Genomic DNA, 26,907 nt, shown 5'->3' with positions numbered 1-26,907 from the left:
ATAGCGCGCACACACAACCTACTGCAGCTATAGCGCGCACACGCACACAGCTGCAGCCATAGCACATATACACACACACAGCTGCAGCCATAGAACACTGAAGAAAAACACACAATCTTCTCCCAGAGAGAGAACCCCACACTGAGGACAGTGGTTACTGCTACACTACTTATGTCTTCTTCTCCTCTATATTACACAGGATATCTCCATATTACACTGCTGCTCATATACAGACATCCAGCATCCAGGAAGAGAACAGCACAGATCTCCCCCCATACAATGGACTCTTCCAGCTCAGAAACAAACTGCCAAATAGTGACCAACAACTTTTCCCTGACCACCCTGATCTAATAGGGCCAGTGTCCTATTAGAATGTTGCTCATAATATATATTCATGAGAAAAACTTGTAAAATTCAAAATTCAATTCTACATTTTTTAAAGATTTTTTTTAAAGCTGGAGTCGGAGTCAGTACATTTTTTCCGACTCCAGCCAAAACTAGCTCCGACTCCACAGCCCTACCTACTATGGTTATAAAAAGTCTACATACCCCTGTTACTTTAATTACAATAACAGCCATCTGAATAATAAACATGCTTTTTATTTATGACCTGCTTTTCCATACATCTGTCTTTTTTTTTTTTTTTCATACATAGTTTTATTTTACATTAAAGTCGTATTTTATTTTTATGTGTGTGAACATAGCCTTAAAGGTGTACTCCGGGCAAAGTTGAAAAATTCAAGGGGGAGGGGGGCGTAATAAAGAACCTATAATTACCTATCCTCGTGCCCCCACAGCACAGCGTCACCGCTCATGGTCCCCAGCTGGGCTTCTAATGCTCAAGATTCTGTGATGTCATGGCTCCACTCAGAAATGCCTGCTCAGCCAGTCAGTGACTGAGACTTGACACTGCTGCAGTCACTGACAGGCTGATTGGGTAGTTCCTGATCAGAGTCATGACGTGTGAGGTCCGCTCAGTCAGCAGCCGAAGCGGGACCCCATTATGACGGCTGATTGGCTAAGCGGACCTCACATGACCTGGGTCCCTGCTTAGACCAGGAAGTGGCCGGAGATTGGAGCAGCAGTCTCTGCTACTAGCGCTGGACCAGGGGAGGTAAGAGCATGTTATTTCTTTTATCCTGCCCAGCACTTTTCTCCTTGATAATACCTGATTTTATGGGCCGGGGAGGGACAAAGTGCACCACTGCTAATATGCTTTGCCACCGTGACACTGTCCACCAATGATAAAAAGACTATGTTCACCTAAATCAACACATGGACCAGAGGGGTTTGAAGGGGGGTTGCTAACATAGTAGACAGTGCTATTATTAAATGCCACTGAGGCAGCTCTGGTAATTGGATACAGAAAATTCTACAGAAAGTAAAAAAGGACACTAACTACAAGAAGTGATGTTAGCTATGCCTCTGCGCTGCACTGACTGACCCAGTAAAGATGGATTCTGACTGTCCAGCAGCCATGCACTCCCCTGTGTGCTACTGCAGCTGAGTGAGCTGAACAAGGTCCACCTACTGGCTCAGAGTAAAATGCTGAACCATGAGCTGCACAATGAGGCACTAAGCAGACCACTGGATCAGCAAAATCAAGGTAAAAACTGACAGCATAAACTATAGTGCTTCTCTGAAAATAAGACATACCCGTATTTTCCGGCGTATAAGATGACTTTTTAACCCCAAAAAATCGGGGTTAAAGTCAGGGGTCGTCTTATACGCAGAGTATGGTGGCCGCATATGTTGGGGGGGTGGGGCTCAAAAATGGCCCCATTCCCACCGTATGGGGCAACCATTATAATAAAAACAAACATTTAACTCACCTAGGGCCCGTTCCCGGCTTCCCCACGCCTCCGGTACCGTTCCCGGCGCAGACAGTGTGACGTACACTACCGGAGACGGAGATCGACGAACCTCTCCCTAGTAGCCGAGCGTCTCGTCGGAGAGCCGGAAGAGCTTCGGGAGAATGAGAGAGGCGCCGGAAGTTGCCAAAGCCTCTCTCATTCTCCCAAAGCTCTCACGGCAGCCGAGTGTCTCTGAGCCTCTCCGATGAGACGCTCGGCTGCTAGGGAGAGGTTCGGCGATCTCCGGCGCAGGTAGTGTATGTCACACTGCCTGCGCCGGGAACGGTACCGGAGGCTGGGAACGGGCCCTAGGTGAGTTAAAGGAGAAGTTATTTTTTTATTTTTTATGTATTGTACTGTATTGGGGGCCAAGTATTGTATTTGCCCCCAAAAGTTATACAAATCACTAATATACAGTTATTACGGGAAATGCTTATAAAGTGCTTTTTCCCTGCACTTACTACTGCATCAAGGCTTCACTTCCTGGATAACATGGTGATGTCACTTCCTGGATAACATGGCGATGTCACGACCTGACTCCCAGAGCTGTGCGGCTGTGGCTGTTGAAAAGGAATGATGGCAGGGGGACACTGAGGCACACAGGGCACTGGAGGGACACTGAGCCTCCCTCCCATCATCCTCTCTAGAAGCCGCAGCCCGCACAGCTCTGGGAGTCGGGTCGTGACATCACCATGTTATCCAGGAAGTGAAGCCTTGCTGCAGTAGTAAGTGCAGGGAAAAAAAAGCACTTTATAAGCATTTCCCGCAATAAGTGTGTATTGGGGATTTGTATAACGTTTGTGCGGCAGTACAATACTTTAATAAAAATTTTCAACGGACTTCTTTAAATGTTTTTTTTTTTTTAAATCTAGCTGCAGTTAACCCCTGCCTGACCGCAGCAGGGCTGCAGTCAGGCAGGAATTAACATTTTCCGCCGTATATGGCGAACCCCTGACAATCTGCTTAAAAGTCAGGGGTTGTCTTATACGCCCAGTCGCCTTATACGCAGAAAAATATGGTAGTTTAATTTTGCAGGCCCTTTTGGAGTAAGCTTAAAATATAAGCCCTATTCCAAAAATAAAGCCTAGTTACAATAAGCTGACCAGATCTTTGACACTAGGTGGCTGCGCATCAGCCAAGCGGTGCCAGACTTGTTATGCTCCACCCATGGGGTTACAAGGGACAACTACAGAGGTGGGAGGGAGGCATACAGTATGGAGACTACCTGCAGAGGGCATATATACAGTATTGGGAAGAACTACAGAAAGAGGAAGAAGGTTGAAGGGAAACTATCAAGTTAAATGAATCTAACCTGCTGATAGCTCCCTGTTGCACACAGGAGGCTGAGAATGAAGGTAATTCTCTTTTACCTTCATCATCAACATCAAGAAAGGCGATTTAGAGCACTGGGAACCAGGCTACCATCACCAGAGCACATCATTAGAAGGGGCAGGCTGGCCAGCTGGGTGTGGATCAGTGCTCTAGGGGCGGTAGATCCGACCCACATGCTCTGATTGGCCCGACTGCAGGATGCAGGATTAAACTACAAACTGTACAAAAAACGTACCGAGTATGAAGATTATCCTCAGCGATCCGTGCGCAATACAGGGCTTATAATTCGTCTAACCTGCTAATAGTATTTGGTTAAAGCTGAAAATAAAATGTACCAATATTCCCCTTTTTAAAGGAAATAGCAGTTTTACCTAGCATTTAAAGCTACTCTGTACTCACAATCGAACCCCCCCCCCCCTCAAACCGCTTGTACCTTCAGATAGCTGCTTTCAATCCAAGATCTGTCCTGGGGTTCGTTCGGCAGGTGATGCGATTATTGTCATAAAACTAACTTTAAAACTTGCAGCCCTGTGTCAAGTTGGTGTGGCCTAGAGTATCTGTGCCCTAGGCCTGCAACGGCTCTCCGTCCCTTCTCTCCACCTTCTTCATTATTAGGAATGTGGTCAACCTTGATTTTGTGTCCGCTAAAAAAGGATGCATTTTGTTTTTTGTTTTTTTTATCCGTGTTTTTTTTTTTTTTTTTTATATTGAAAGTCAATGGAAAAATGGTTCAAAACATATGCACACAAATGCATCCTTTTTCTTTGCATAAAAAATGCAATGGGAACCTAGCCTTACCCATCTCCGTGCCCCTGCAACACAACATTGCCTTACACCCCTTGGTGACTGACAGATGATTGATTGATTGATTTATTATTATTATTATTATTATTATTATTATTATTATTATGTATCTGACACACAAGGGGAAAAAAAACATGGACCCTTCTTTTATTTCTATTTTTGCGTGACCCATTTAATTTAAAAAAAACAAAACAGTAGTATGCAGAGTTTTTTTGTTTTATTGTAATAAATGCTTTTATATTATATTGCTCTCTCCTCCTCTGAATGGAGTAACTGATGATGAAAAATTGCACGCTGTGCTGTTGATGTATAAAAATCGTGAGATTTTAACAAGTTTGCAAAAACCCTTTTTTAATCAGTCTTTTCAGCTGTAGGCTACATATTTCCTTGGCTTTGGTGATTTTCTATTGTCATAAACCAGACCAACAGGTTTAAAGTCTAGGTTTAGACTCTGACGTTTAGAATTTTGTATTTTTAGCCCCCCACCCCTCTGTTCCAGTGACTGAGCTCCAATCCTCGGTTGTTTTAGAATCATTATTAAAAACAATTTGTTTTCTAGAAGCTATTGTTGTTTTGTGTTCTCTGGGCAGAGAAGCACTGAACCATGCTGAAAATGTACTGTAAAATGTATGTATAATCAATGCTTAATCTTCAGCCTCTGGAGCTGTAATGGCAGTCATGTACATATGGTCAGCTTGATGTCTGCTGGTGAATTTCCTGATTTCCTGTGGTGTAGAATAAGAAGACTGAACTTTTTAATTACAATATTGACTTTCTTTGTGATTGTAGAAGTAATTGAATCCTGTGGGAACGTGCTTCATTACACTTTTTTTTTTTCTAAATTGACTGATTTACCTTCTTTGCAATTATTGCCATTTTCATATAGTTACACTTAGTGCCCGGCCTGATTGCTTTAGGTAAATAGCTGGCGCTATAATGAAGCTGAACTGATGGGTAGCTAAATTATTCATGTTATTATCGTAAGGTTTCTGCTTCAGATAGTCACTGGCTTGGTATATGCTTCTGCCCAGCACAGCATAATTAACACTAGTAGTTGCTGAGTATTCTACAAGGGGCCCCTTTTAGATATCACCCTGATGTCTTAGTTTGCTCTTGGGTCAATATACTGGAAGCAGTATATTAGGTTGTTCAAAGTCTTTACAAATAGACATTTCAGAATGTCACCTGTTTTAAGTAATGAGAAATTCTTTTTTGCCTATATAGTGCAAAATGTGATAATAATAATAATTAATAGTAATAATAATAGTAATAATAATAATGTATATACTTTAGTTTCTGTGACATGCATGGAGTGCCTGCTATCTTAATTCCTATTTCCCATAGGATATTGTTCACTAATGAAGCCTACATTTCCTATAGTGGCTCTGGCCATGCAGAGAAAAAGAGGTTGAACGGCAAGTTAAAGGCCCCACAGACTGATTATTGGCCAGGAGCATTGCAAAAAACACTCCTGCGGCCTGTGTAAAAGTGACAGCAGTCAGCTGAGGACTGGTCTTTGGCTGATGATGTCTTTTATCTTTCCTGTCAGTTTCCATGGTTGCACAAACAATACACGAATCGTTTGTGCAGCCCTGCTGCTCGATATGTGGTGCCATGGGAAGATATGAGACCCAGACGACAGAGCGTGAGACAGGTAAAGAGCCACGCTGGTCATGAAAAGAATCGTGTCAGGGGAGTAGATATCTGTGCACTGGGGACATTGGCCCAAGGACTAAGCAACCTAATTTACATATTTATAAAACTGCAAAGATATCGGGAACCTGGTGCCCTATTGAAAAAAAGAACCACACCAGAGTAATCCGCGCAGTGGTGCCATTAAGGTCGTATAAAAAGCTTAATATGTTAATCAAGCTGGTACATTTGCAATGAAGAGTAGACCAACAAAACACAGCAATCACTGAGCTCAGGAAGATCAGTAAAAAAATCCAATGAAGTACTCACTCAAGAGTCTCCATTGATACATTGCCCCCTTAAAATTTAACCCTTTAAAGACCAAGCCCAAAATGACCCAGTGGACCACACAAATTTTTATTTTTATGGTTTCGTTTTTTCCTCCTCCCCTTCTAAGAGCTCTAGCACTTTCATTTTGTGGGGGCTTGTTTTTTTCAGGAATAGGTGTACTTTGTACTGGCATCTTTCATTCTACCATAACCTGTATGATAGTACCCCAAAAATATCACTTATGAAATATAAATTGGTGAAATTGTAAAAAATATGGGAACTTTTGGGGGGTTCCTGTGTCTACATAATGCACTATATGGTAAAAGCGATATGATACAATAATTCTATAGGTCAGCCCGAACACAACCATATGCAGGTTTACACAGATTCTCTAATATTATATATATATATATTTTTTAATGAAATCCTTTTTTTTTTGCAATTAAATATTAATAAAGTGGCCCTATTGTGACTCTTTTATAACTGTTTTGATTTTTCACCTATGGGGCTGTATGGGGTGTAATTTTTTGCGCCATGATCTCTAGTTTTTATTAATACCATATTTGTGTAGCTTGGACGTTTTGATCACTATTTATTTATTAATTAAAAAAAAAATATATATATAATGTAACAAAAAATCGCCAATCCTGGCACCTTTCCCCCTCTTTTTCGTTTAGAAATAGATTGGACAATTAAGCACAGTACGGTATATTATATGTTTATTTATTCACACATTTTTATATGTTTTACTTATATATTTATATTAACTTTTATTGGGGGAGGGGCTTTGCGGCATTTATAAAAAAAAAAAAAATTATATATATATATATATATATATATATATAATTATAATTTTTTTTTTACACATTTTGTGTTTCCCTGGGGGACTTTTACATGCTATCAATAAATTGCATACACTGTACAATGCAATAGCGTTGATCAGTGTAATAGGCGCTCTGTGCCTGTGGCAGACTCAAGCAACAGGGCGCAGGTCGGACTGCGGAGGTCCTGATGTGACTGTGGGCGCCCCAATTGGTAAGTGACAGGGGCCGTCCCTGTCACTTATACTTAAACGCGGCGATCGCGCCAAAAAAGGGGTGCATGGAGCTTCAGTTGTGAGTCTCAAAACCTGTCATGTCGCAATACTCACAATTGAGTTAGCCTTTGATGCAAAAGGGGCTACCATGGTGTTTCCCTATTTATGTTCCAATACTCACAACTGAGTGGGACTTAAAGGGGTTGTCCAGCGTGGGGGCTATTTTTTCATATGGCTGGGGAGGAGGTGGCTGAAAGAAAAGATGTCCACTCACCTCCCCGGTTCCAGCGGCGGGTCCCGCATTGCGTCGCTCCGGTGCCCGGTTCCCGGCCGCTTCCGGGTGTCTGACGCGGGCCCGAGACGTGAAGGAGGCGGGATCCCAGCGGACCTGGGACTGCAACAGGTTTTCCTTCCCTGGAGGGATATCTGGCTATTCCCATATTTTGAGACTCACAATTGAGGCTCCACAGACCCCTTTTTTGCAGAGACATACATATGGCCATTGTTTTAAAATAACTGCAATAAATTTCAACAGTGTGTAAGCATAGCCTTTCTGTGTTTTGAATCCACTCCTGGTTTTGATTGCACAATACTGAGCAAAAATACTGTGTGGGAACATAGCCTGAAAGGGCATTTAATGTGCACCAAATTGTTTTCAAAGGATATTTGTGAAGTAATCCTCACAAGCCGTGGTAGATATTTTTTGGCATCTATGCCACTAATATGCTGGAATAAATGCTATTATTATTATTATTAATTTATTTTTTTTAAACTACTTTATTTATGTAGACTATTTGCTAAGGAAAACCATTCGGACATGTAAATTATTCCTGAAAATCTCTTTGCAATTTATGTTTTTTCAGATTAGAACATAGTAAACTGTTGATGCAAGATGAAATAGGAAAAGCTCTGGAGAGGGAACGAACCGCCTCTACCGAACAGCTTACAAGGGCGGTACTGCGGGAGAAAACTGCCACTGAGGAGGAACGGCTGAAAGCAAGAACCTTTGTAAGTTATTCAGCATTAGTGTTGTGCTTGGTACCTTATTTAAGGGGTTGTGCCAGTACCTTATTTAAGGGGTACTTCACTTAAAGAAGATTTAACCCTAGTCAATCCCCACCCATATTCTAAGCTTGTTTGAAATAGATTTTCATTACATGTATTGGGCCATTTGTCTGCAACACATCCTGACTCACACCCTGAAGCTGCAGAAAATCCTCACTTCCTGGTTGACTCTGTCTCCACTCCTCTGTCCTCCCTCTCCCTTCTGAGACTCAGGTCATATGATCCATCTCTATCTCTTCTGTGTCCAGGCAAGCTGTAACACTTCATCTTTAACCCTGCCCACCACTGACATAACCCTGCCCACCACTGACATAACCCTGCCCACCACTGACATCACACCAATCAGTGAGCACAGTGGACAGTGAAACAACAGAACAGTGACAGCATCCTGAGCAGTATAATGAAAAGGAAACAGTTGTTTATCTCTCTCTTTCTTTCTACTCTATTTATATTGATAGATTATTGTTTACTGTGCAAAGCAGAAGCTGGTTGTCAGCAGTTGGCAGATACTACAGTACAGAGGCGGGTATCCAGCAGTTGAGGTGCAATGCATGCTGGGAAATGTAGTTTCCTGGGCAGGTGCCATGATGTAAAACTGGTAACATTTGTAGAAGTTTTAATCTGGGGCCAGGGGCAGCGTAGACCAGTGGGAAATTTGTCAAATGTTCGATGGGGGGTGGGTGAGTGCACCTATATGCTTTTTGTGTATTTTATTTTTTTATGGGATTGCTGGAATTCCCCTTTAATGAATCTGCATAATTAGTTATGTAGACCTAATTAGGTTGGGGTCACACTGTTAGTGGGGTACATAGTTATATTGTCAAAAAAGGAACCAGTGTAGACACTCTATGACTGCTTTCTGTCCATTAAATGGAATGCGTCTTCTGTAGTGTGTGCGGGCATCCCTTTTTTAGTTCCACAGTAAACTTTATAGAGAAATATCAGAATAAACAGCGAGATGCAAAAAAAAAAAAATAATAATAATAATTGCAGGTTGCAAATGTTCTTACCTTTTGTGGGATCAACCAATAGGTGAAATTGGTATTTTTTTTCACCAGGCTACAGCTTATTTTTCTTAAAAAATGTGGGTGGGAAAGTATCCTTCTCCCTCCCCTTTACTTATTGAAGTGCTGCCACCCTGTGTTTGACACGGTGTTCCTTCACCAACATATTGAATTATTTTATGTAAAAATTGAACAATGTCTGGTCTACAGTGTGGCAGGTTTAAGACGACCCTTTCTATCAATATAAATAATTTATGCATGTAGTGGTGATCAGTTTCCCTTATGGCTCTATAGAGTTACCTTGTAGGTGATGGCCTTCAGCAGCCTAAGAATGGCTCACTCCACTATCTTTGGTTTTCTTGGTGGTTGGTGGATGCATTAAACTGTATTTGTTTTCTACACAATTTAATGTTTCACATGTTGTTAAAGGTGAATAACCCAATTTAAAATGTTATTAGATAAACATCAACATGATTGAATGCTATGAAACAATTTCCCAGGTAGAAATTTAAATATCTGGGCCCGTTCCAACTGGCAGGGAAATGTGGCAGGTGCAAGCAGCACTTTGTAGAGTTTTCTCCCGAAAATCTGCAGAGGGAAAATTTCTATAATCTGGTTATCAGTTTGAAATGATTTATCAATTATGTAATTACCAACCTGCTGCACTAATAAGTACCAAAAAGATGATTAGTGATCAGAACGGGGAAGCCTGGAGAGAGTTGTGCCATAATCACACAACATTATGTGCTCAAGCCTTCAAAGCTGTAAATACAGGTGCTGGGTAACATATGGAGTTTGTGTGTTTCAGAGCAACATATATTACATGTCAGCATAAATACACCTATTAAAGAGGTGTTCCACTATCAGAAAACTGTATTTAAATATAATAAACACTCCAAGATATACAGTATAACTTACTAATATAGTGCTGGCTTCAAAGTGTTTTTAATTGAAATATCCCTGACAAAGTTTTTTAGTCCTTTAATTTTTAATGTGGTATTGTCTCGGTAGCCCCCAACTCCTCCCTTTATCCTCAGGTCACCCATTATTTTCTGTTCCAAATACAAGTAGAGACAGCACTTCCAACCGATAAGTGTTTTTTATTTTACACAGCAAAGTGACATTTCAGCTAATGACAAGCCTTTAAAAATTATTCACTAAATAACACACATTGCAAAGTTATTCAACTTTGTAATGTGTGTTATTTAACTGAATGGCCCCCTTCCCCGTGTCTTCCCACCCCCGGAAGTGTGGTGCAGTATACTCACCAGATTACTGTCGACCGCCATCAGCTGCTCAGCCGCAATTGGCTGAGCACAGTTATGCTCAGCCAATCGCGGCTGAGCAGCTGATGACGCGTCAGAGGGGGGCAGGCATGAGCGACAGCTGGAGTGTTCTGGCCGGCCTCCCGAAGATGACGTCGGTCGACCCAAGATGGTGGCCCAGGTCGACAGTAATCTGTTGAGTATACTGCACCACACTTCCGGGGTTGGGGGGACACTTGGGAAGGTGGCCATTCACTTACATAACACACATTACAAAGTTGTATAACTTTGTAATGTGTGTTATTTAGTGAATAATTTTCCAAACGTCTCACTACCCCTTTAACAATGTAGAGAGAACAATAAACATAACATTTTGCTTAAAAGGTGCTTACAAGTGAGTTTTGATGCCACTAGGTTTTTTTTTTAAATAGTAGTTTTTTTTTTTTCCTCTGAGTATCCTTTTAAATTACTATGTATGTATTTTGGTACGCAGCATTTAATATCGCAATGTTTCAAATTAAAGCATATTTTTCTTCAAATTCTATCTATTTGGTAGCACTAAATGTATGTTCTTTATTTTATTTATTTTATTTTTTTATATTATTTGACAAATTCTGTTCAGATTTGTCATACACTTATTTTTACAATCTTTCCCTGTGGTCTGAATAATTTATAAGATAGCGTTAATGTATTCATATTTAAGCCCATAAAAGACTAGAAATAATGCTTGAAATAATTTTCCTTTTCAATAGCGGGTAAGTATACTGTATTCAACTCACTCCCTCTTTTGATTGCTTCTGGTCTTTTGAAGTACGCAAAGCATGCATGACAAGCAACAACAAAAGAGGAATCACAAAGTTGTCAGGTTTTGTCCTTGTAAATGACATATGACAGATGCATGCACTGGTTTCAAAGATGTTTCCCTTGACAAGCGTCTTAATGTAACACAAGAAGGGACCTCTAGTATTTCACAGCAGGAGTGGGTAAATTTGAACATTTTTTTCTTGTGTTTATCCAGAAGTATACTGTAGTATGTGTTTACATGCTGTGGTTTAGTAATTTATAGGTGTTCTCTTATTGTGGCTGCATGAGATCCTCTGGGAATATGCATACTGTATTCTGAAGTCTATCATTAATGTCTTTCAAACTTTAAGAGACTATCAGTAGGTTTATGTTGCCCTATCTAAGGGGAGTATGAACTAATGACAGAGAAGCTGAACAGAATGATGTGTCACTTACATTGTTCTGTGCAATGGATTTGGAGAGATCCTCCTGAAGGCCCTATTACACCAAATGACTATCTACTTGGCCGATTAAAGGGAACCATTCACCCCGTGGCCCCCGTTAGAAACAGACATACAGTAACATAAAGGTCAATATACTTACCACATCGCTCCCGGTCCCGTCCCGGATCCCGTTGTTGACACGGAGAAATCGCCGATTCTTCTTCTCGCGCCCATTATGGTAATGAGCGCCGCCGGCCCGAAGTCCAGCCTTCTCCCCGCCTCCGACACTTGATTGACGCCGGATCTTCTTCCTCCTCGTCTTCTATCTTCTCGCCGGATCCCGCGCAGGCGCCGTGACAGTCGTTTTCGGCGCATGCGCAGTTCACAATTGAAGCCGCTCCGCAGCTTCACTGTTTACTGCGCGTGCGCCGATTGGCTCGAACACGTATCCTGTTTACCGCGCAGGCGCAGAAGAGGTGACGAGACCATCGCAACGGCGCCTGCGCGGGAATTCGGCAGAAGACTGAAGACTGAAGACGTCAATCAAGTTCCAGGAGGCGTGGATGGGCGGCGACGAGAAGAGGACCTCATGAATAAGTTGGACTCGTCCGTCGTTTCCTATGGACGTTGGACTCATCTCAGCTCATTACCATAATGGGCGGGAGAAGAAGAATCGGCGATTTCTCCGTGTCAACAACGGGATCCGGGACGGGACCGGGAGCGATGTGGTAAGTATATTGACCTTTATGTTACTGTATGTCTGTTTCTAACGGGGGCCACGGGGTGAATGGTTCCCTTTAACGGCCTTTCCATCCAATAATCGTTTGGTGTAATAACAGGTTAAAAGACCTAGCTCAGCCGACATGCATAATGTTGGCTGATAGTAGTCTTTCAACATGTTGAAATGACCCGATCATGACAGCGATGGTCTGCTCTTCAGTGATGACAGCGATGGTCTGCTCTTCAGTGATGACAGCGATGGTCTGCTTCAGTGGGCCAACCAGATGATCTCAGGGCAAAACAGGTACGTGATGGATTAAGGGAACCCTAGTGTATCCTTCTGGAAAAGGAACACAAAGTATATTAGAAAGTTGCAAAACTTTTTCAGTTGTACATTAAACCTTGTATTAGCATAAAGCAAGAAAAGCCCCTTAAATGCAAGTTATTACACATAAAACAATTACTTATAGAATGTAAGCTTTTTCTAATTATGACATATTCTAAAAAATGTTGTTTGATTCAGTCACAGTTCGGGAACAATATTTCTGTGATTTTCATTTTCATAATTATCATGCAGATAAACAGTGGGGATCTGAACATTAGGATAAGTGAGTTCAATATGATACTGCTTTAGAGTGAACACCCCTTGCTGTTCCTTCCCTGTAGGCTACATGGTGATAATAAATGAGCAAGTTCAGAGCATTTTATGATAGATAGTTAATGTGCTGTGCCTGAGCCAACAGGCCTGTATCCTTGGCATCTGTCGCAATTCATAGTCATTAGCATACCTTTAATCGTTTCTTTTCAAAATAATTTCATCCATGACATGTGGAATACATCAATAAATAAATGAAAGGCTATAGATGAATGCTGGTGTCCATAACATATTATTTTCAAAGGAATAGATTTTTTTATTCCAATGTCTCTTATTGATGAACAAAGATTGTTTGCTTGACCTTTAAATTTTGGACACTCATTGAGTTTATGAATAGAAAAATATAATTTTATATTTAATGTGAAGGACCTGGATCAGTGTCACTGTCCTTATTAAAAAAAAAAAAAAAATTGACATGTCAAAAGTTTTGATTGGTTCGGGTCTGAGTATTCAGACCCTGACCAATTTTGAGAACGAGCAGTGAGAGGACCATGCAGTCTGCTTCCCGCTCTGTGTTCGTGAAAATAGTCAGGCTCATAGACTTAGTATCCAACTCACCATGTGACACAGAGTGGGGTTCTCACAATCGATCAGGGTCTGAACACTTAGACCTAAAGTAATCAAAACTTTTGACATGTCTCTCTGACATGTTAGAAGTTTTATAAATGATCATAACATGTATAAGGATATTTAAAGGAGTCTCCATTTAGAAGGCTGTCTCTTTCTTTAGGAGTAATAGAGACGAAGATCAGCCAATGACCATAATCATTGGCCACTGACTGTGCATCACTACGTGCAATAGTGATGCGTGGCCGATAGCTAATGATTGGTCTTCTCATGCCCTTTGCTTTCACTCCCAGTATTGTGGTGGTCCTGGCCAGTGATTGGTTGGGCGGCATGTCAGCTCAGAGACCTCTTAAAAGTTACAGTGGCAATGCCAGGAGTGAAAGCAGAGGAGAGGAGAAGACCGAGAGCGTGGAGAGGTAATGTATAACCGTTTAGGGCAAGGGCTGCACAGACATCGGTAACGATGCCCGTGCAGCTCTTGCTAAATGATCATTTAGCTGTTTAATAGGCTCAGTAACCGAGCACGAGATTTACCACATTGGCACTCGTTTACATTATTAATTGGGCCGTCATTGGCCTGTCTAATAGGACCCTAAGTCCATGTCAGCTTTAACATGGGATCAAGGGGATTAAATTGCTTTTGTATTGTAGTTTTTCTTTCTCTAACCCTTTCTTTTTTTGTAACTAATAAAAACCCTGCAGTTCTGTAACTTTTGAAGGTATTTGTTTTTACACTATTCAGCAGAGAACTGATGTTATATTTCTTCTGCAGTACTAAAACAGTGACAGTGATATCCAACCCAATTTGAATAATTTTTGTTATGTTTTAACTTGAGGAAAAAAAAAAAAGTTAAAATTTAAATGTTTAACCCCTAGACGACCCAGGACGTAGAGTTACGTCAAGGAAGTCTGTCACCAGACGACCCTGGACGAACTCTTCTTCCTGGGTGTTTCTCCCGCTATGAAGCGCGCTCCGGAGCGGAGCGCGCTTCACAGCAGGTGGGGGCCGGCTGCAATCAGCAGCCGGGACCTCACCGGTAATGACATGCTGCAGCGATCGCGCTGCCGCGTGTCATTAACCCCTTAAACGCCGCGATCGTTCCGCGGCGTTTAAGTGTGAGTGACAGGGGGAGTCCCCTGTCACTTACCGATCGGGACCCCCACAGTGTGACTGCGGGGGTCCCGATCATTAAAACGGACCGCCGGAGGTCTCTCACCTGCCTCCGTGCGGTCCGATCGGCGATCTGCTGCACTGAGCCTGCACAGGCAGGCTCAATGAGCAGATCGCCGATAACACTGATCAATGCTATGCCTATGGCATAGCAATGGTCAGTGTAGAAATCACACTAGTGTATGTACAAGTCCCCCAAAGGGACTTCAAATGTGTAAAAAAAAAAAAAGTTAAAATCACCAACACACTACCCCAAAACCCCTCCCCCAATAAAAGTTGAAATCACCCCCCTTTCCCATTATATAAATAAAACATATAAAAATAAATAAATAAACATATAATATACCGTAGCGTGCGTAATTGTCCGATCTATTAAAGTATAACAAGCATCATTGCGAACGGTGAACGGCGTAGACGAAAAGAGGGAAAAAAGTGCGGCGATTACCCATTTTATGTTACATTATATATATAAAAAAATTCATAAAAAGTGATCAAAACGTCCGTTCTTCACAAATATGGTATTAATAAAAACTAGAGATCATGGCGGAAAAAATGACGCCCCATAGGTGAAAAAATAAAACCGTTATAAGCGTCACAATAGGGCCATTATATTATTAACTAATTGCCAAAAAAAAAAAAAAAAAAAAAAAAAAAAAAAAAATATATATATATATATATATATATATATATATAACATTAGAGAATCTGTGTAACCTGCATATGGTTGTGTTCGGACTGACCTATAGAATAATGGTATCATGTCGCTTTTACCATATAGTGCATTACGTAGACACAGGAACCCCCCAAACGTTACCATATTGCATTCTTTTTTACGATTTCACCTATTTATATCTTCATAAATAATATATTTGGAATTCCATCATACATGTTATGGTAAAATGAAAGACGCCATTACAAAGGACAACTATTCCTGTAAAAAAACAAGCCATTACATGGCCTTGTAGATAGATAACTGAAAGTGCTGGAGCTCTTAGAAGGGGAGGAGGGAAAAAACGAAAGCGCAATGATCAAAATTTGCGCGGTCCACTGGGTCATTTTGGGCCTGGTCCTCAAAGGGTTAATCTACAGAGTTTTTTTTTTTTGCACCATGATCTGTTTGTTTTTGTCATTACCAATTTTGGTTAGATAGGACTTTTTGTAATCTAATATGCGATCTGACCAATTCTGGCTTGGTGTTATTTTCCTGTTATCATAATCACTGTGCAGGATGAAATTACATTATATTTTGATTCATTAGGTGGTAAATGTAATGATGGGAGGTTTGTCACATAAACAGCTCCCAGTATTTTTTAAAAATCTTGCTATTCACTGTATGGTTAGGACTAGAGATGAGCGAATATCAAGCATGCTCGAATTAGTCCGAACCCGAGCGTTTGGCATTTGATTAGCGGGGGCTGCTGAATTTAGATAAAGCCATAAGGTTGTCTGGAAAACATGGACACAGCCTATGATTATATCCATGTTTTTCAGATAGCCTTAGGGCTTTATCTAACTTCAGCAGCCCCCACTTATCAAATGATGAACACTCTGGTCCGGACTAACTTGCATGCGCGCTATTCACTCATCTCTAGTTAGGACTGTTTTTAACCTTTAAAAAAGGCTGATTTGCTCACATAGAAAATAGAGGTATGAACAGTTCCCATGGTATGCAATGTGTCAATTTTTTCAACCTGTAAAGCAAGTTTTTTTTCTTCTACATTTTGAATTAAGACTTTGTCCCAGGCAGATACTGCAGATGCTGAATCTTCCTGGCTAAATATATTGAAAATTGATGTGTGAGATGACTGTGTAGGCATAAGCAAAGACAACTTTTGTAGAGGATGGCAAATGAGGCAGATACTTACTTTAACTATTCTAAGTCGTAATTAACTTTTTTATTAGTGGGGACCGGTGTGGTCGGGGACAGGCAGGCAATAATGGACTCTGAGGACGAAAGCAAGGGGCTGGTACACTGTAACAGAAACGACTGGCAAAGAACGTTTTCTCAGTAGGCAAAGAGTACTAAAGATCTGCCAACGTGGTCAGGAAGAGGCAGAAATATATTGGTGTGGAGTATTAAGCAAGAACCAATAACCTGGGCACTGGCCTTTTTTTGATTGTAGCGTGCACACTGGCCTGGGGAGGTCAAAGACGGGACAGGACTGTTCAGGACAGGGAACTGGGGGCAGTAGGAAAAGAAGAGGATGGTGTGTGGCCAGGTATGGGAGCACAACTGCGTCTGGAAGGACATGCCACGGCTGTAATATAGCTCCTAAGACTGGAGTCCAAGGGGCCGCTGATCTTAACCAGAGCCCGTCATTAGGTGTCATGTGCCAATTTTATAGTCTTTGGTCCCCTGTACCAAAAATATAGGGGTTTTACTGTTTGTTTGATTGACTGTTTGCATAGCTTTCACATAATAGTTGGGTGGGAATTTTATTGCAAAGAGGGGGGTGTATATTCTGCTCAGGAGAGCGTGATTAGGAGGCTGAGGGGTTTAAGCCATGTTGGAGGTGTGTAATTATGAAGCTCCTAAAGATGTGTTCACACATGGCATTTATTTTGTGTTAAGGATGCGTGTTTGCCAGAATTTTGATGCTATTTTGCAATAAATTGCACAATCCTTGTAAAATAGCACAATTTTGTCGCTATTCTGGCCAAAACATGTCATAATGCAAAATTAACGTCATGTGTGAACCATGTAAACAACACACTAATAGGGTCAACAATTGAGGATGTGAGGAAGGTAACAGCTATCACTGGGGTATAAAAAAAAAGTAGGAGGAAATGTGCCTGATTTATTTACAGGGAGTAGCGACAATAGTAGTGTTATGATATATTACTATTTCTTAGTTTATTTTCAGATATTTTTATTGAATATTTTATTCAAACTAAAGTTTTATACAACAGTGGTACATAAGTGCAAATTGCATATCCATAAACAGGACAGATTCTGTTGTAAACAAGGACAAATACAATGTATAATGCAGGTTACTTATTAAAACAGAAATACACTGCACCCCCCCCCCCCCCCACTTGGCACTGCTCGGCGTATACTTGCCCATACTGTAAGAATTTTCTCATCATCAAATATAACTGCCAATTTATTGATCATGTTAGGGTCCTATTACATGGAGTGATTTTTTAACGACTAAAGATAAATGATCGCAAACGAGATTGTTTACAGATAGTTTACAGTTAACCTGAAATCGTTCACCATATTACACAGAACGATGGTCGTTAGATACGACCATCGTTATTGCAATCGTTATCGCTATGCTATCGTTTATTCCTTCTGATCTAAGGAAAACAATGGGCAATGTGCTATTACACTGAACGATTAGTGAAAAAATGCAGAATTACAGCGAACAATTAGCGAACGATTAACAATAATTTTAGGTTCAGATCTTAATCAACGACATACGAACGATTTTTAGATCGTTACCTGCAGTTACACAGAATGATTATCGTTTAAATTCGAAAAATATAACGATTTTTCGCACGATAATCATCCCGTGTAATAGGGCCCTTAGTGTTTGAAGAATCTGCTGTTGTGGCACCCAGTTTTAAATACAAAAAGGATGGGGTTTGTAGGCGGAGTATTTACCATGGAATCCATCTTTATTGCTGTGTCATGGTTGAAAAAAATTTCTGGAGGATAGAAAGGCCAAAAGCTAGCCATATTCCAGGAAGTAACAGTAAGGCAAGGAATCTTTAGTGCAGAATTTCAAAAACATGAGCAGTCTAGGTTCTTGGAGATGGAATAAATGGGCTAGGAAGCAATATTTATTATATATTGTAACCGGTTGCTTTTGATAATAGTCTAAGGCCCCATTCACACGTCCGTGTCAGTTTTTACTGTCAGGAAATCCTGATCAGGAGGCCTTAAATGTCATCAGGATAGTATCAGGATTTCCTGACAGTAATCCGTTTTTACCATCAGGAAACCATCAGGAAAAACCTTCAGGATTTCCTGATGAGAAAAAAATAGGACATGTATTTCTGCAAACTGGATGGTCACAGCTTGCAGAATTACAACTCCCATCATGCTTGGCTGACAGGTCATGATGGAAGTTGTACTTCTGCAGTCTGTGGTCACCCAGGTTGCAGTACATGATGGGAGTTGTACCTCTGCAGCCTGTGGCCATCCAGGTTGCAGAAGTACAACTCCCATCATGACCTGTCAGCAAGGCATGGTGGGAGTTGTACTTCTGCTACCTGGATGGCCACAGGCTGCAGAAGTACAACTCCCATCATGACCTGCCAGCAGGGGCATGGTGGGAGTTGTACTTCTGCAACCTGGATGGCCACAGGCTGCAGAACTACAACTCCCATCATGGCCTGTCAGCAGGGGCATGGTGGGAGTTGTACTTCTGCAACCTGGATGGCCACAGGCTGCAGAAGTACAACTCCCATCATGTACTGCAACCTGGATGGCCACAGGCTGCAGAAGTACAACTCCCATCATGACTTGTCAGCAGGGGCATGGTGGGAGTTGTACTTCTGCCACCTGGATGGCCACAGGCTGCAGAAGTACAACTCCCATCATGGCCTGTCAGCAGGGGCATGGTGGGAGTTGTACTTCTGCAACCTGGATGGCCACAGGCTGCAGAACTACAACTCCCATCATGGCCTGTCAGCAGGGGCATGGTGGGAGTTGTACTTCTGCAACCTGGATGGCCACAGGCTGCAGAAGTACAACTCCCATCATGGCCTGTCAGCAGGGCATGATGGGAGTTTTAATCTCACCTGTCCTGGTCTCCTGGCCGCCGGGGGGTGCGGGGGTGCCGCGAGTGGCCGCGGGGGGATGCGGGGTGGCCGCGGGGGGGTGCGGGGGTGCCGCGAGTGGCCGCGGGGGGGTGCGGGGGGGGTGCGGGGGTGCTGCGAGTGGCCGCGGGGGGGTGCGGGGGTGCCGCGAGTGGCCGCGGGGGGGGTGCCGCAGGTGGCCGCGGGGGGGTGCGGGGGTACCTGCGGATGAAGAGGCAGCAGAGGCGGAAGGTGAGTGGAACTCCGGACGCTTTCCTGATGTGCATCAGGAAAGCGTCCGGGGCCCGGGCGCTCCCATAGACTCCTATGGGGGCGTCCGGGCCGGATTTCCGGACGAAAATAGGACCGGTTCTAAAAAATCCGGTCCTATTTTCCGGAACGGACAGCCCTCCGGAAAATTCCGGAAGGGTGTCCGTGTCCAATGAAAGTCTATGCGTCCGGAAATCCGTCCGGATTTCCTGATCGGAAATCCGGGCGGTTTTTCCGGACGTGTGAAGGGGGCCTGAGAAGGCTATAACCACACAGAATTATAGAAAAAAGAAGACATTTATTGCAGGAAACAATACTTAGCTGCAGTCAGGGTGGATTTGATTTAAATCAAACTGATTTAAATCACGATTTAAATCACGATTTAAATCACTAGTCAGGAAGGCTTGATTTAAATCAGTGATTTAAATCAAAGTTTCTGCCTAAACTAGTTCTTGCTACTTTAACATGCAAGTAGATGAAGATTTTTAGAATCACTTTTTATATTACTTTTTTCTCCCCAGTTTAATGGGTTAATCATTCATATTTGGACACCACTGTTCTGTTGTACTTAGGAAGGAGAAAAATAATCCTGAACTTAATAACAATTTAAATGGATTTATTCAACTGAAACAATAACAACATTACAGCATAAGTTATTTGCTTAAACAAACATCCATGTTAACTAATTTGGCTAAACAAAAAAAACAAAAAAAAAAAAAAAATATTATATATATATATATATATATATATATATATATATATATATATATATATATTAAAGGGAACCAATCACGCCGAAATTGCCCCCATTGATAAGGAAGCGTGCTGGTACATCAGCCAGCACGCTTCCCAAACATCCCCCTGTCCCCTCCGTCCCCTCTTTTGTTAGCCCGTAATCTTACTTTTGTGATGTCCCGCGCCGTATGCTAATCAGCCCTAAGTAGTCCGGGTGGGCTGAACTAGTCAAGGTGGGCTGTACTAGTCACGGGCCTGGGCGCTGTAATCACGCCCAGAGGGGCGTGATTCAAAGACCTTCGCTCCACCGACGTCATCTCTGGCCCGCGTTCACGTCGGCGGCGCGCCGCGTCTTTCGCATGCCGCGCATGCGCAGTACGGCGGGAGAAGACGCTGACGTACTGTGCGTGCGCGGCGTGCGGAAGACGTCGGCGTTGGAACGCAAGCGCCGCTAACGTCTTCCGCACGCCGCGCACGCGCAGTACGTCAGCGTCTTCTCCCGCCGTACTGCGCATGCGCGGCATGCGAAAGACGCGGCGCGCCGCCGACGTGAACGCGGGCCAGAGATGACGTCGGTGGAGCGAAGGTCTTTGAATCACGCCCCTCTGGGCGTGATTACAGCGCCCAGGCCCGTGACTAGTACAGCCCACCTTGACTAGTTCAGCCCACCCGGACTACTTAGGGCTGATTAGCATACGGCGCGGGACATCGCAAAAGTAAGATTACGGGCTAACAAAAGAGGGGACAGAGGGGACAGGGGGATGTTTGGGAAGCGTGCTGGCTGATGTACCAGCACGCTTCCTTATCAATGGGGGCAATTTCGGCGTGATTGGTTCCCTTTAAGAAACTGTCAGTCCAGCCAACGCATGAAAAACTTAAATACTACTGTCCCTGCTGTCCTCTGTAGCTCACTTGTCGTCATCTTCATCATCATCTTCTTCTTTGTTCCTATTCATAATCTGGAAAAGAAAAACAAGCTTTCCTGCTTTATTGGGTCCCAACTGATTTCTCAATTTAGAATGAATGAGTCCAAAGGAAGAGAATATTCTTTCAACGCCTGCAGAAGAAGCTACTGCTGTTAAAAGTGAAATCATTACTTGAACAGTCTCTAAATCCAAGCGCTTAAGTGACTTCCACAAGTTTACTGGTGTGACCTTCCTTAAAATATCTTCAGCAAACATATATTTCTTGAATGGTTCCCCCTTAGCTCTGAAGTTTATTATAGTTGGCATTAAAGATGGATGATTGCTGGATACCCATGTCATAGCTAACTCCTCTTCCTCAGCACTTAGGTTTTGACCCTGATATTGGATATTGACAATGTTTGCCAAAAAATGAGCTGGAGTCAGTGCTTGTCCCATTCGTTTGTTTACTGCTTGTAATTGAACTCTGTCCATGTGTAGTTCTGTTTTTAAGTGTTCACTCAGTTCCTTCCAAATTTCGACAGCATCCGCAATAAAACAGCTATTTTTCTGTATTTTGTTTAAAGCTTGAGAGATTGGTTTCAGGAAGCTCAGCATATGTGCAACATTTCTCTTAAGCCCAATGTTGAGGATTTTGGCCGTGACAGTGCCATCTATTTTATCTCTATTTTCTTCACAAAGTGTCATCAGAAAAGGCCAGTTTTTGATCTACTGCGCCAAACAGTCCACCACAGAGTTCCATCTAACATCTTGTGGGAGCGTTAGCTTGGTTCCACCCATCCTTTTCAGAGCTGCTGCAGCAAAATGATTATGAAGGAAGTATTTAGCAATTTCAACAACATTAGCTTTTATTTCTGGAACACTTAAGTCTTTGGCTAAGAGGTGCAGCAAATGAGCACTGCAACCATATGTTATTATCAGCTTTGTATTCCCTCCCTGCTCTTCTAAATCTCTTCTCATCTTGGATACGTTTGCAGCATTGTCAGTGACCAAACTGCGTACTAGACATTTGAATTTTTGTTCACATGTCGTTATAGCTTTTACTGCCACTTCTTTTAAGTATTCTGCTGTGTGTGCATTTCCTGACGTATCAGTTGTCTGTGCAAGGAAGACTTTACCTTCTTCTGTTGTTATACAAGCACATACAATAGGATCATTGTGGACATTACTCCACCCATCAATACTTAGGTTAACAATTTTACCCTCCAGAGCTGTTGCACATTGCTCCATTTCTCTGTCATACACTTGATCCAGCAGTTTCCCTGCAACATCAGCTCTGCTGGGTGGACTGTATCCTGGTCTCAGTGACTGAACCATATTAATGAAATGTGGGTTCTCAGTCAGACGGAAAGAAGAGTTTGTTGCATAAATAAACTGGGCAATTTTTTCATCAATCAACTCTTTTTCTAATCTGCTAGTTCTTATCACAAACCTATCTATGGTGGTTCCAGGAGTTAAAGGTTTTTTCTTCCTTTTGGGTGATGATGATATGTGGCTGTGGGTGTCTGATGATGATGATGCTGCTGCTAATGAAGCACTATCCTGGATGGAATACTCTGAAACTGTAGAACAGGATGATGGTGATCTTGGAGGTGGATAGTTTCCAGAATCCATGAATTCCCCTAAACAAAAAAAGTCAATGCTGTTATTTTATTTTTTATACAATTTCTGCTTATTGTACACAACACATCCCTGCCCCAAAAGGAATATTTGTTTTTCTTCATAACTGTACCAAATGACAGTAACATGCAGTAATAAGAAATATAATTTTTCTCACACATGACAGTTCAGTCTTTAGAAATAGGATTCAATAAAAATGTTTACCAACCTGAAGATCCTGCCTGTTCAGAAGTGTTTCTTTGGTCATCTTCATCACCGCACTTCTCATGATGTTGCCTCATTCGCGCCACCAGGCCTTGCATCTCTTTGTTGCATCGTTTGCATTTTGCACGCACGCATGCCTGCCTTACCGATAGGCGAAGGAGCTTCATTAAAATATTCCCAAACTGGGTCTCTTTTACGGCCTGCTGCCATTATAAGGAAAGAACCTCAGATCTTACACACAAACAGATCCAGACTTGTCTGTCTGTAGCTCTGCTGCAGTATTGTGCTCAAAGTTTCACTCATTTTCTTGTCTGCTTGCCCCTCCTCCTCCTCACACTTGTATTCACATTCTTCTTGTGTTGTGCTGATCTATTCCACTCCAAACAATCAGAAACATATTGTCTAACTTCTTGGACTTGGTACTGAAGGGGATGATTCTGTATTCATAGGTTTGTAGAACAATAGGATTAAGGTCTTTTTCTCAACTCTGTTCATGTTGTAACATTTGAGAACATATACAGCCTTTATTCTACTGAGTTAAACAACTCAGCTTTATCTCATGATGGAAGAACCTTTGGATGGTAAAATATTTTCCTCAAAAAGCAGTTTATTGAAAAAAATCCGATTTAAATAAAAAAAAAATCCGATTTTTTTGATTTTTTTAAAAAAATCATTGATTTTTATCCACCCTGGCTGCAGTTACAGATGGTACAGATGCAAGGTTGTTCCTTCCACAATGAAATGGGGAGCCCCATTGTATATTATGGACTAATATACACCCACCTCGCTCGATGACAGGGTGCTGGGCACCTTCCATCAATGGTCCCAGCTGAGGCTGACTAGAAGCTACATACCCCCAGCTTTAATAGCAAGTTTGGGTGGGGGGTGATGTGCTTCCAGAAATGTCTATGTAGACCACTGATGACCATGAATGGAAGTTTCCCAGGCCTTGTACATGTTTATCAAGCACAATGGGCACATGGTTTTACAACTACAGCTACAAGGTTTTGACAGTTGAACAACGACAACCAATGTTGACACTACAGGGGAGGTTTACAGCTGATTGGCACGAACATATTGACCATTACAAAAGGGAATGAGTATACATATGGGTTCCCACACACACAACTATAATGAGTTTCACACACATAGCCATACAAGGCCAGCTAATCTATACATATACGATACATTGCTTTCTATCACATCAATAAGACACTTTAATATTCTTTAATAAACCCATCTGGTTACATATATATAAAAAAAAATTTTTCTTTAAATGCTAAAGACTATTTTCTTACCACCATTTAAAGGGAACCTGTCACCCCCCCCGTGCCGGGGTGACAGGCTCCTGACCCCCCGCTACAGCCCCCTATACTCACCTGATCCCGCCGGGTCCCAGGTCCCAGCCCGGCGCGCGCGCTGAGAGATGAGTCCAACGCTCATAGAGAATGACGGAGCGCTGGACTCTCCTGTCATTCTCTATGGGTGTTGGACTCATCTCTCAGCACGCGCGCCGGGCTGCAGCGGCTGAGATCTCCGTCACCTGACCACCTCCAGAAGAGGGACCCGGCGGGATTAGGTGAGTATAGGGGGCTCTAACGGGGGGTCGGGAGCCTGTCACCCCGGCACGGGGGGTGACAGGTTCCCTTTAAAGGAGAAGTCCGGTGAAATTTTTCATTAAAGTATTGTATTGCCCCCCTAAAGTTATACAAGTCACCAATATACACTTAGTACGGGAAATGCTTATAAAGTGCTTTTTTCCTGCAATTACTACTGCATCAAGGCTTCACTTCCTGGATAACATGGTGATGTCACGGCCCGACTCCCAGAGCTGTGCGGACTGTGGATGCTGGAGAGGATGATGGCAGAGAGACGCTCAGTGTCCCTCCAGTGCCCTGTGTCCCTCAGTGTCCCCCTGCCATCATCCTCTCCAGCAGCCACAGCCCGCTCAGCTCTGGGAGTCGGGTCGTGACTTCACCATTTTATCCAGGAAGTGAAGCCTTGATGCAGTAGTAAGTGTAGGGAAAAACGCAATTTATAAGCATTTCCCGTAATAAGTGTATATTGGGGATTTGTATAACTTTTGGGGAGCAATACAATACTTATACAAAAAGTCTTCTTTAGCTACTATAGCAGAAACAGGCAGCTGGTACACAGACCATCTTTTCCAGGGAGAATGCTTGAGTAGCTATTCAATTGGTATATTAAATTTGTGATTTTTTTTTTTTCTTGCTATAACTCTAGAATATTAATACCACAATAAATTCTAACTGCGTTGTCAGGAAAGTACTCCATGTAAGAATTGTCCTTTGACAAATTAAAGATCATTCCTTTTCATTGTATAGTACAGTTCAACACGGTCATCCGCCATATTAAGGCTTAATCAATAACAGTGTTAAATTAATTACTGGAACGGCTTTGTATATTGGCTAGATTGCTATTTATAAATGTTGGATTACATTAACCAAAGCATCTAATTACCATCAGGTTTTCTGCAAGCCTCAATCACAATATTTCAGCTGTCAGTATAGTCTCATATTTCTGTCAATGGTGAGAATGAAGAAATGGCATTATAAATACATTTATTATACAGGCTGATTACTTCTAAAATTCATGTGACTGTTATAGCAATACAACTGTACTAAGAAATATGAGTTATTAAATACATTGTGTCTGCAACACTATTGAGAAATAGTTGAGCAGAGAAATAAAATAAATAAATGAAAAGCCTGTGAATCATTGCGCAAAACCATTTCAAAGCAACCTGCTATACTGTCCTCCTTCCTTAGTCCACATGACACATCAGAACTCTTTTGCGATTTACATGCAATTTTAACCCCTTCATGCCCACAATCTGTATATATACTTTTCTACTGCAGATGCCCCGTGCAGTAGGAATGTATATATATATGTTCCTGACTGTGAATAGGTTCTAATGTGTGCAGAGCCACTTCATTGTGAGCGGCCTCACACATGCCTTAGATACGTAGAAGTGCCTTAGAGCATGAAACAGGCTGTCACCACTCCGTTGACGTAGCATCTGCTCAGTTCATGTCCGCACTATGTCTGTTTTTTAAAGGGAAGAAATAAAAGTTTAAGAAGACCTTGTGGGTGAGTGGAACTTCTTTTTCTATATTGTTGAACCACACATGCCTTTGTCTGCCTTTACACAGAGAGATTTATCTGACAAATTTTTAAAGCCAAAGCCAGGAATGGATTTGAAAAGAGGAGAAATCTAAGTCCTCCCTTTATCACCTGTTCTGTTCCTGGCTTTGGGCTCAAAAATCTGTCAGATAAATCTTTGTGTAAAAGCACCCTTTTTGAGGCCTCTAGCAGTTCAGCGTAACTGGTTTTAAAGTGTTATCCCAAGATTAAAATTTAGGCCTTATTCCCACGTTCCGCGTTTAACAGATGATGCAGACAGAGAAGGCCTGTAGTGAAATTCCACCCCCCCTCCCGCATCATATTGAAGATACTGCTGTGTATGTGGGGTGGGGGAATCCACTAGAGGCCTTTCACGTCATGTCGTCCGTGAAACACGGAATGTGAAAATAAGGCTATATATATATAATATACTAGAGGTAAAACACCGCAGCACTCCGGATTCAATCCAAATAGTGATTCCACAAATGCGACGTTTCGCTCTGTCACTCAGAGCTTTTTCAAGCAGGGCCCTGCTTGAAAAAGCTCTGAGTGACAGAGCGAAACGTCACATTTGTGGGATCAATAAATCACTGTTTGGATTAAAT

The 26,907-nt window shown here is 42.1% G+C and overlaps 1 protein-coding gene across 1 annotated transcript in view; it reads left to right on the top strand.

Moving 5' to 3' along the window:
• Nucleotides 1–26,907, top strand: part of CHCHD3 (coiled-coil-helix-coiled-coil-helix domain containing 3) — a 105,172-nt gene that overhangs the window by 28,211 nt on the left and 50,054 nt on the right. Inside the window, exon 4 of the mRNA XM_069956214.1 lies at nt 7,851–7,995. Coding sequence (XP_069812315.1) covers nt 7,851–7,995 — 145 coding nt within the window. The remainder of the gene's footprint in view (nt 1–7,850; nt 7,996–26,907) is intronic.

Source organism: Dendropsophus ebraccatus, chromosome 1 (assembly GCF_027789765.1).
Source record: "Dendropsophus ebraccatus isolate aDenEbr1 chromosome 1, aDenEbr1.pat, whole genome shotgun sequence".
In the NCBI taxonomy this organism is placed as follows: domain Eukaryota; kingdom Metazoa; phylum Chordata; class Amphibia; order Anura; family Hylidae; genus Dendropsophus; species Dendropsophus ebraccatus.
The sequence above is the reverse complement of the archived record's forward strand: the minus strand, read 5'-3'. Positions and strand labels throughout refer to the sequence as shown.